General features: G+C 35.9%; 1 protein-coding gene across 1 annotated transcript in view; it reads right to left on the reverse strand.

The window, feature by feature from the left end:
• LOC113770692 (malonyl-coenzyme A:anthocyanin 3-O-glucoside-6''-O-malonyltransferase-like) overlaps positions 1-1,411 on the reverse strand; it is a 1,612-nt gene extending 201 nt beyond the window's left edge. The window contains exon 1 of the mRNA XM_027315240.1: positions 1-1,411. This exon is cut by the window's left edge and continues 201 nt beyond it. Within this exon, the coding sequence (XP_027171041.1) occupies positions 1-1,348 (1,348 nt within the window). The 5' untranslated portion in view covers positions 1,349-1,411.
• Positions 1,412-11,846: the final 10,435 nt, after the last annotated feature.

Raw genomic sequence — 11,846 nt, forward strand, 5'->3', positions numbered from 1 at the left:
CTGATTCTCTACTCCCACTAAGAGAAATGGCCCCTGAAGTTTCAATCGAAATGAACTCAAACTTTTTAGGCTTTCCCCATCCAAAATCCAGATTGTAATAGTTATACCTTGGTGAGCCTGCCACGGAAACAACCCTGTCCAAATTTATACCTGCAATACCCGGCAACCACGTGTCGGCATCGTCGAAGAGTGAATCATTGTTCTTCAATCTCTGATGAATGCCCTCCCCGATTGACTCAACTGCAATTGGAAATCCTTCTTCTCCAATTAACTTTCCATTTTTTTCATTTTTCCTAATAACTGTTTGGCAATTGCCAAAATAGTTGGAAGGCAAAGGTGGATCCATACGTCGTCGACAATCAGCCGTGCAACAAAAGTATTCCACCTCTTCATCATCCACATATTCTCCACTTGGACCACGACATTTTACCAAGCAAGTCCAAACATGGGCACAAATTACCGTAAATGATGATAAATGAACTAATTGTGGCCGTTTTTGCAGGGCTAAGCTCTTGAGTTTTTCAATATTGTTTCTGCTAATAACAAAAGATCTGCGAACTTTTTTGGTCATAGGTTTTGCTGTAGTATCAGTAGAACTCTCATTTTGAAAAAGCTTTATGAGGAGGACCCCTTGATCCCAAAAAATTGAGCCAAGTCCCTTTGTGTCTTTGATCATAGTCCTATCGTAACATGGTGGAGAATAACTTACTAGAGTTGCCGCAGCATCATCTCTGTCGATATTATCTTCAAAAAATTTGGTGCTCAAAGCAGCCCACGTCTTCATAAATCCGAAAATGCTGCCGGCATCTCCGACAGTGTGGTGATTTGAGATTCCAATAGACATTCCACAGTCTGGAAATAATGTAACCTGAAGAGCAAGAACAGGGGTAATCCTGGCTGTGGATCCGGAATCATCCTCAGTAGATGGTTTCAATTCAGGAATCAAAGGATGAAAATCACGACAATTCCGTGCATAGTTTGCTGTAAGATAATTGAAATCAGTCGTGGTACACTCGGCAATGATTAGTGCTAGTGAACTTCCATTTTTGTAACGAATTTCGGGCGTGCCAGAATTTGAATTGGAAGGAACTATCAAATTCCCGGCTAGGGGAAGAAAATGTTGGAGTGTCAAGGAGAGTGAATGTTCAAGCTTAGGAATGATGTGCTCGATGAAATGGGCTCTAGAGAGCTGAGGTACCTCATAAAGGACGAGGCGTTGGATGGGGGAAAAGTGCAACCACGGCATATCAAGGAATGTTAAAGGAAGAGACATTTCAGTGGCCGCCGCAGACGACGGTGGTGACACTAAAGAATGGTTAAGCACGGTGACTGCATCGGCTGTAGCCATTTTACCTTGGTTGGTGCTATTTGTGTTTGATGGAAAGATGTTCTTCTATTAAGAAAACAATAGGAAAGATGTTTTCTCTTTTGGTCTGGTTGGCGGATGGATATATCATAAATATGAGCTCGTGGCCTCGTATTGTAGTGAAGAGCGGCGGAGCACAGGCACGGGTGAAAAAATAAAATTTTTTTTTTTGTCGATACAGGGTGTTCGGGTCTATCCTTACGGGCCCGACTAATCCCTTGCGATTCGGGCCCGGCGCCCCAACTCGACCCGAATGTGATAAGTGCGCGGAGGAATCCAGTGGAGCGGAGACTCGAACTTGGGATCTCAAGGGTCACCGGTGAAAGGCGCTACCGCTAGACCATTCACGCGGGGCGGGTGAAAAAATAATTGAGAATGCTTCAGTTGAGTTTTGCCTAATTTTGTGCGGTTTGTAAATTTTTTTTTTGTGTAATTTTATGTGTATAATTCTATACTTTTTAGTAAGTTTTAACGTACATGGGAATTTCGTTCCCGACATCTAATTTTAGCACAGACGTAACTAGACCAAATTCCAAGATGTCACTGTACATCCGCCATTTTTTCTGACTTCCTAACTACGGCTCTTTGCGGATGTATGTCAAATCTTGTAAAATTACGCTAAGAGACGTAACTAGACCAATTCCAAGATGTCACTGTACATCCGCCATTTTTTCCCGCTACCGGATTACGACTCTTTGCGGTTCCTGCAGAGCAACTTTAATCTGCAGGGCCACCTATTGGCTTCTAATGTACCGTCTGTTGAAATAAGGGATAATTTTAGAAACCTCCTCTAAGGTTGCTGACAGTCTCACTCTCCGCTTATGAGGTTCTCAAAATAATTAGAAATTTCCTCTGACAGAATATTGAGTCCCAATTCTTACATCAACATGGGTGAAATGATTTAAGTACTCGCACAATTTAGCAATTATTTCACAATTATCTAGACAAATTTACCTAAGTTAGTTATAAATACGGTTAACATAATAAATGATAATTTATAAGTACAAATAATATCGAAAATGCCATGAGAAAATGGGCACCAAATTCAGGCACCATTTTCTGATTGATGTATAGCATAGAAAGTTGCAGGGGTAAGACGTCACTTCAATTAGAACAACAGAAGCAGGGGTTTTTAAACCATATGTGAGGATTCTCATTTTTGTTGAAGAGGATTCAAGAGGTCTTTAAGGCTCACCCTTTTGTCTCTAATTATTTTATATTGAAAATTTTTAATTCTTTGGCAGTTTATGTGGGTATAGTTGTTGTTTGTGTATGGTAGACTATGCTTAGGTAATTTTCTGTTTCCCGTGTGACTTGGGTTGCTAAGAATTTTAATTGAAAATTTTTATGCTTTGGCAACTTATGATGATATAGTTGTTGTTTGTGTATGACATGGAAAGGTGTGGAAAGTTAAAAAAAAAAAAAGAGTTACAATCGTAATGGTATCCATGAGAAGCAGTGCATTATCAACTTCTAGAATAATGCTGCTTTTCTAATCTGCTTTTCCTCAGTCTTCTATGAATATATGTGGTCAAGATCAAAATTTTCTTCTTAAAATTAAATTCACTACTTAGGAACATTAGTTTGGTTGCTTTTCTTGTACCTGACCAATCAATTAATCTATCACATATTAGTAGTTCTTATTGTTGCACTAAATGATGAAGCAACTGCTGTGTGGATGATTTGCTAGAATTTCACTCGCAATATCAAGACTAGCTACTTTTGATTACGTATAAAATCAACATTCAAGTAAGCATCGAGTAGCGGATTCACTGTTGAAGTACAATTCTTGTTACAATAATCATATTTTTCATATTTAGCTTGGCTTATCAAATAGATCAAATTGTAGTAGAAACATTTTGTTCTGGATGGACCAATCACCCTTCCCTACACGTAACTTATTTGCTCCATGGACTGCCTCTATAACCTTGGTGTTATTTGCTACAAATAAGCATGTTTCGAAAACATTTGATTCGGCCTCAGCCATTTTCCCTCGGTGTTATCTGCGTAAATGATGGAAAGATTCCTTCGTTTTCATGGGAGCATTTGTAGTTTTTCAAATTATCCAAATGTTAAAATAAATACGGGAAAAATGCACTTTTCATCCTCAATATTTAAGGTGTTCACTAATTTCATCCCTAAAGTTTCATACAAAACACATTTCATCCTCATAATTTTGTAATTTTGATCAATTTTATCCCTAAAGTTTATGTGGAACACATTTCATCCTCATAATTTTATAATTCCTACCAATTAAGGACAATTAAAGGCTTGTTAACCAATTTAGATATAATATCATCACATGTCCCATTAATAATTGTATTATTAATACTTAATTCAATTATTGATTAAATTATAGAAATAACAACAAGTGTTTTTAGATAGGAGATTATCTTTTTTTTTTCCCTTTAAATTGTGATATGATATATTTGAGACTAAATAAATAGATTGAAAGATAAATAGATGATTGAAAAACATGTATATGATGCAACAAAACAAAATTTTGCAAATAAATGACAATCTAAACCATTCATTCTTTTGCAGTAATATTTTTCTCCAATTAGTTGTAATGGGCATGTTTGACATTTTTCTTCAATTGGCTATTGTGGGATTGTTTCTTTCCCACTGACTTCATTTTCTTTGGATTTTCTTGTTCGATTGTGATTAAGAAGAAAGTAATGGTGGCTAAAAATTTCTTAGTCTTTTTTGTACTAAAATGAGAAAGTGAATTAAGAAAAGATTTTTGAGCTTTTAGTTAATCCATTTTTTTTACTAATGGGCATGTTGTGATCAAGTGACGCTATCCCATTCAAATTGCTTGACAATCTACCAATTGTCCTCAATTAGCCAAATTTAGGAAATTATGAGGATGAAATGTGTTTGCGTAAAACTTGAAGGATGAAATTAATCAAAATTATAAAATTACAAGAATGAAATGTGTTTTGCATGAAATTTTAGGGATGAAATCGGTTAACACCTTAAACATTAGGGATGAAAAGTGCATTTTTGCCACATAAATACTACTATAAAACTTTTGACATCAAACACAGGTCCAGAAAAAATTAACAAAAACTTAGAAAAAGCAAAAAGAAGAAAAAGTATTTGAAAACAGAAAATTGAAAGAAAGTGCTTTTTTCCGTATACACTATCAGTATTGTATAAATGATAGCTATGCAAAATTTGAATTTAAAATTTAATTTTTGAACATATGTTATGGATCCAACGGTGTAAGTGTATATGCTGTTAATGTATATAAGATTTACTCCTATTTAAAAGGAATTAAAAAAGATAAAGGAATTTATTCATATTAGGCAATCTTAGAATTCAAGTCAAATATTTTTTGGACTAATAAGAAGTTCAAGAAAAAAATCAAAAGAAAAGAAAAGACAAGAGCCAATAGTTATATGTATATGAATCTTTTGAAGGTGAAGGTCATTCTTTGTTCAAATTAGAAAAGCAAATATATGAGTTAATTGATAAAAAAATAAAAAAAGTACAATTAATACAAATTTATATAATGTAGATTATCTATAGATTTGTTGAAACTGACTATAAATTAAAAAAAAATGGTAAAAAAGGCTATAATCAATTGTTACAAAAAAAATTCCAAACAAAAAATATAATGTAGGTTAATTTTCTTACAAGCATTTGTAGTTTTTCAAATGATCCAAAATTTAAAATAAATACCATAAAATTTTTGACATCAAACACAAGTTGAGAAAAATTAAGGAAAACTTGAAAGTTTGAAAAAATAATGTGTGTGTCGTGTCAACTTCTACATTACTCTTACCCTTACTCTTATTCTGATTTATTTAAGAGAGGGTCCAACTAAATCAGTGAAATAGAAAAAGCGATTCATCTTGATTTTGCTATAGTGCAGTACAATCAGACCTGCACTTTGTGTTTTATTTGATGACCAACTTCGTTAAAATTGAAAGAAAGGACTTTTCCAGGTTTGACTGGTCAACCGCTGTTTGGGACTTGCATAATCATGTAAGCTAAAAAGACTTTTCTCTGGTGATTGTATATCAAATATTGGGATAATTTCAGAAACCTCTCCTTGAGGTTTCTGTCAATTTCACTGACATCTTTTGAGATTCTAAAAATTTCACTTATCTCCATTGCTTTTGAGTTTTTGGTAACAATACAGTCCAAATCACATTACAACGTTATTTTCACAAGTGAGATGATATTTTTATTCCATGGATGCCCTTTTGATCCTTGTATTAGTAGAAAATTGAAAGAAGATTAACTGATTACAATGATTACTAAAGCTGAGGGCGTATAAGTGCAATACAAAAACTTGTAAGCACCAAATTTTTCTTGAAGCAGTGATTTGGTAACAATTGCAATGGCTAGCTGCAAGTTGCAACGGCCAAATATTTCTTTCAATAGCAATAGTATATAGAGCATCTTAACTACCTCTACATCCCTCAAGCTATTATCATTCTTTGTTGCAAGTTTTGGAGTGATAACAAAGTTAATCTGTTGTGCTTCATTTAGAGCTCAGAGTGAAAAGATTTTAGTAGAAATTATGGCATCTTCAGGCCATAAGGGAGAATCATGGAATTCATCCACATCTTTCACCATTAAAAACAAATATTGCCATTGTAATCGCAAAACAACAATGAAGATATGTGAGAATGAAAAGAATCTGGACAAGTTGTATTTCTGTTGTGCAAAGTGCAGGTATTTTGAATGATGTGATGGAGGTGAAGAAGAAGAAGCTAATAGTAGAAGAAACAACCTCAATGTAGGACTTAAGTGTCTATGATCAACTCGATAATCTACTTAACAGACATATAATGTTCAATAGCAAGACTTAAGTAACAGCAAGATGTGGTATGGCTGATCAAGCAACACCAGTAAAGGAAAGTTAAGATAAGAGTGAAATTTGTACTTGTACTGTTGTGGTTGCAACTATTTCATCCAGTCAAATTCTTCACTTTGTTGCTACTAGTCCAACGCATATCAGGAGCACAAAATCTTTACTTTGCATCCATTTTGTTCTTCTTTTTCCTCTGTTTCTTCTCCTCTATATATTTCTTCCCTTGCACTTTATATGGTTAGGGTGTCACATAATTGATCCCATCTCATTGTCAAATCATAGCAGTCGCCAATTTTGTGACTCGTTGGCACCTTCCTCACTAATCCAGGTTAAGTTCATGCATTAGACATCAAAATTGTGTTATTACTGTTAAACTTAATTAACTACTTTAGATGCCTTTTTCCCCAACTATACAGAAGTAACAAACCCCAACTTCATAGGATATACTAGTAATTTTAGCCTTCATGACGTTAGCAAAAGGCCCCAATTTTCTGTAAAGGGAGGTCAGTGGAAATTTTAGAATCTCAGGAGATGTCAGGGAAAGTGTCAGAAACCTCAAGGGAGTTTTTTGAAATTATCCTATGAAATATTCCATCCATCCACCGTATGGTCATTATCAAAATTTTCTTCTTGCCAAGCCACTAATTTTGACTACACTATCCTTCAATTATCGTCCATATTATTGAGGCTCTAAGCCTCTAACTGGATCACGCGTCTTTTTTGCAAAGGCTTCCTAATCCCACGTGGGTTCAGAATGTGTCTCCAAGGAAAGGCGGTGGCTCCAGGGATAAGGTCCTCGATCCGGCTTTTTCACGCAGCTATGCGATCTCTAGCGCAGGCACGCTCTGAAAGGACTGGTCTTCTGAAAATTTGGCCTCTTTTTACTACTTTTGACACCAATTGCCTGCAACTGACACAAATACCAATTATGAGTTGAAACCCGTTACTCTGCACAATAATTGGCCAAAATTAGGACCAAACACCAATGTAATAAACACTCAATTATCGTCCTATCAGTGGACTCTGGGATAACTTTGACTTATGAATCATTCCGTGAATTGCCTTGCTTGGTGAGAGGTGATATCGCTCTTGATCGGTTGGGACTTCCAAGCTTTAGTAGAGTTAAAGTGTAGCAAGTCAGTTAGCAATAGTGCTCCTCTGCCTTTTGCTTTAAGAGTATGACCACCTTATATTTTATTAAATAAAGTCAAAGTCGTTCTTTAAAAAAAAAAGAAATATATATATATATATGGATTCAATGGAGCATCATCTTACCAGGAAAGTCAACGTTTGAGTTTTTTTAATCAATTTTACATCTGGACAAGCGAGAAACATACGTGGTCTAGTAATTCGACTCCAAAAGATATGTCAACTATAAGGAATTTGGTGAGATTCGAACGTATTCGAGTGTCTCTTCAGACAAATTTTACAACAACCAACTACATAGATATAAACTGAAATTACATTCTCAATAACTACATTCAATTGCACTTCCCTAGTACTTAAAAGACATTTGTTTCATTGTGATTTCTCTTGTTTCTTTAGCATGCTAACAAGTTTGATGACCAACCGTTTCAAAATTGGTTTGATCAATGTCTTAATGAAGGTTACAAAATATTTATTATTTCAATCTCTTTTCTTCGTCCAACCCTCTCCCCTCACCGGCACCCCCATATTTTTGGATTAGGAGCTTGAAAGCCTATATGGCGTGTAAATAGCTAAACATGCATGGACATTTTCAATTCCAACAACAAAATTGAAACCTATACTTGCACTTTTTTTAAATTAATTTTTTTTTTATAAGAGGAGGCTAAAAGCCTATTAGTGACTAACAAGAAAATGGATGGCTCTTATGCAATTTGCAAACATGAATGGCTCCAGCCTAAAAGGTGAAATTTAAATTTAGAGTGCAAAATGTTCAAAATTAAAATTTACGGTGCAAAATGAAAAAGTAGTATAAGTTCGAAAATACAAAGTGGAGTTAATCTTTTTTCAGAACCTTATTAAATGTGTTTCATTGTTTTTCTTACGTAATTGTGCTTCAAGTTTCCAAGGTTTTTCATTATCTCACTATATAACAAAAGAAATTCTTGACTATCAACTTTAAATTATATATCTGCTGAGTATACCACATTATTCTAGCCTCCCATTGATGTTTAATTCACTCTTAAAACATTTTATTCTCTACCTAACTGTTAGAAATGTAATCCTATTTCATTAAACCATTTATATGTAAAAAAATCAAAAGTCAAGATTGATTTATCTACTGAGTATAAGTTCGGAACCTTATTAAAGTGGCACAAGTTCAAAGATGCAAAGTAGAGTTAATTCTTTTCCAAAACCTTGTTAAATGTGCTTCATTACTTCTTTTTTTTTTAGGTAATTGTGTTTCAAGATTTCAAGGTTTTCCATTATCCCACTATACAAAAAAAAAATTCTTTGACTATGAACTTTGAATGATATATCTGCTAAGTATATCACACTATTCTACCGAAACCTACTGTGGTAGGTGGCCACCCATTGATATTTAATTCTCTTTTAAACTTTTTATGCTCAACCTAACTCTTTGAAATGTATTCCGATTTCATTTAAACCATTCATATGCCAATAATTTAAAAGCCAAGATTGATTTATCTGCTAAGTATAAGTTCAGAATCTTGTTAAAATTGTAAAAATTCAAAGGTACAAAGTGAAGTTAATCATTTTCCAGAACCTTGTTATATGTGTTTTTTAGGTAAAGGTGTTTCAAGTTTTGATGGTTTTCCATTATCACACTATATAGCGAAAGAAATTCTTGAATATGAACTTTCAATGATACATCTACCGAGTATACCACGCCATTCTATACAAACCTACTATGATAGGTGCCAACTCATTGATGTTTAATTCTCTTTAAAAACTTTTTATGCTCTACCTAACTCTTTGAAAAGTAATCCAATGTCATTTAAACCATTGATATGCAGAAAAATCAAAAACCAAGATTGATTTATCTGGTGAGTAAAAGTTCAGAACCTTGCCAAAGTGGTACAAATTCGAAGGCTCAAAGTGGAATTAATCATTTTCTGGAACCATGTAAAATGTGTTTTATTTGTTTAGGTAAATGTGTTTGAAGTTTTCAAGATTTCATTATCACGCTATAAAGCAAAAGAAATTCTTCACTATAAACTTTGAATGATAAATTTGCTCAATATATTACACTATTCTACCCAAATCTATTGTGATATGTGGCCACCCATTGATGTTTAATTCTCAGATAAAATTTTTCTTCTCTGCCTAACTTTTAGAAATGTAATCCTATTTCATTTAAACCATTTGTATGCAGAAAAATGATAAGTCAAGATTGATTTATCTACTAAGTATAAGTTCAAAACTTTGTTAAAGTGGTATAAGTTTGTATTGAAGATTATCTTGTAGATACGTGTTTCTTTGTACCTTTAGTTATTCTCTGTAGTCTATCTCTGTATGCATTTGTATCTTTAGTTCGTATCTGTGGTTGTTATCCCTGAAAGTTCTCTTAGGAGTAGTTGAGGTATGATAGAACTCTATCATTGAAGCGTGATAGGATTCTAATTTCAGATGGGTACGTGATAGAACACGGCCCTTGCTATTGATATATATGAAAGGCATGGCCACAAGAGGGACAGAGGTCCCAGGTTTTTCACATGGTATCAGAGCCATGGATGACGATGGGAAACACAAGAATGTTGGGAAGAAACTTGTCTCACCGTACATCTTGAGTTTGAATGACAATCCTGGGACTATCATTACCCAGGTACAGTTGAAGGGTGACAACTATGATGAATGGGCTAGAGCCTTGCGCACCGCATTAAGAGCCAAGAAGAAAGTGGGATTTATCGATGGAACAGTGGAGCAACCAGATGATGATTCTGCCGATCTGGAGGATTGGTGGACTGCCAATTCAATGGTAGTTTCGTGGATACTCAACACGATAGAGCCAGCCTTGCGATCCACCATAGCTCATGTGGAAACCGCAAAGGACCTGTGGGAAGACATCCAAGAAAGGTTCTCTGTCGCTAACGGGCCTCGGGTACAACAGATCAAAGGAGAGATTGCAGAGTGGAAACAAAGGGGACTTCCAATTGTGACTTACTATGGGAAGTTGAAGCAATTATGGGAGGAGCTTGCAAACTATGAACAAACTCCGACATGCCAGTGTGGAAGATGCACGTGCAATCTTTCGGTCCAACTTAACAGGAAACGTGAGGAAGAAAAACTTCATCAGTTCTTGTTGGGTTTAGATGACATGGTGTATGGAACAGTTCGTTCCAACATTCTTGGCACAGAACCTCTACCCAGCGTGGGTAAGGCGTATTCGTTGATATGCCAGGAGGAGCGCATCCGAAGCATGTCTAGAGGGAAAGAGGGACGTGGAGAGCCCGTGAGTTTTGCTGTTCAGACTAGCGTAGGAGGTAGGAAGCTTGGGACTGCAATAAAGGACAAGTCTGTGTTGTGTTCATATTGCAATCGTAGTGGACATGATGCTGGGAATTGTTTTCAGCTTATCGGATACCCTGAATGGTGGGGCGATCGGCCCAAAGGAAATGGACGCAGCTCAGGACGAGGACGCGGAAACCAGAATTCAGGACATGGACGTGGGGGTGCGCCTAGGGCTAACTCCATTCAGACGATTGGTCAGACCTCCTCATCAACGGTAGCCGCAGAAAGGGAGCATACGGCACAAGGATTGTTGAACGGTGAACAGTGGGCAGCTTTCCTGAGTCTGCTGAATTCTTGCAAACCTGGTACCAATGAAAAGCTAACTGGTAAGAATTGTTTGAACTGGATAATTGACTCGGGTGCATCTCATCACATGACTGGCAGTTTAGAATGTATGTCTGAATTAAAGGATTTGACGGGGTGTGCAGTAGGATTGCCTGATGGCAGCCAAACAAAGGCACTAAAGGAAGGGTCAGTTCAATTGGGGAAATATTTGAAGTCGAAGAATGTGCTTTATGTTCCCAATTTGAACTGCAATTTAGTTTCAGTGTCACAGTTGCTTGATGAATTGAATTGCAATGTTTTATTTACTAAAGAGTTGTGTTTTATACAGGACCGCACTTCGAAGATGGTGATTGGAGCGGGTGAACGACGTGAAGGGCTTTACTACCTCAAGACCATGGGAGAAATTAAGGCATGCAATACAACATGTCGGGATATCAACGGGCTGTGGCACAGACGAATGGGACACCCATCTACAAAAGCAGTAGGATTACTTCCTGATGTGAGTTCAAGTAGTAATAAGTATGATAAGAGAAAACCTTGTGAAATTTGTTTAAGAGCCAAGCAGACAAGAGAAGTATTTTTTCCTAGTGATAATAGAGCAAATGCAATTTTTGAGATGATACATTGTGATATATGGGGACCCTATCGAACTACTGCTTCTTGTGGTGCCTCGTATTTTTTAACTATTGTGGATGATTTTTCAAGAGCTGTGTGGATATATATGTTGGTCGTTAAATCCGAAGTAGAATATGTACTCCGTAATTTCTTTGCAATGGTCAAAAGACAATTTAACAGGGAGGTGAAAATTGTTAGAAGTGACAATGGCGTAGAATTCACTTGCTTAGATAGTTATTTTGCTGAGAATGGAATGATACATCACACATCATGCGTTGGAACACCCCAGCAAAA

Source organism: Coffea eugenioides, chromosome 5 (genome assembly GCF_003713205.1).
Source record: "Coffea eugenioides isolate CCC68of chromosome 5, Ceug_1.0, whole genome shotgun sequence".
Lineage (NCBI taxonomy): Eukaryota > Viridiplantae > Streptophyta > Magnoliopsida > Gentianales > Rubiaceae > Coffea > Coffea eugenioides.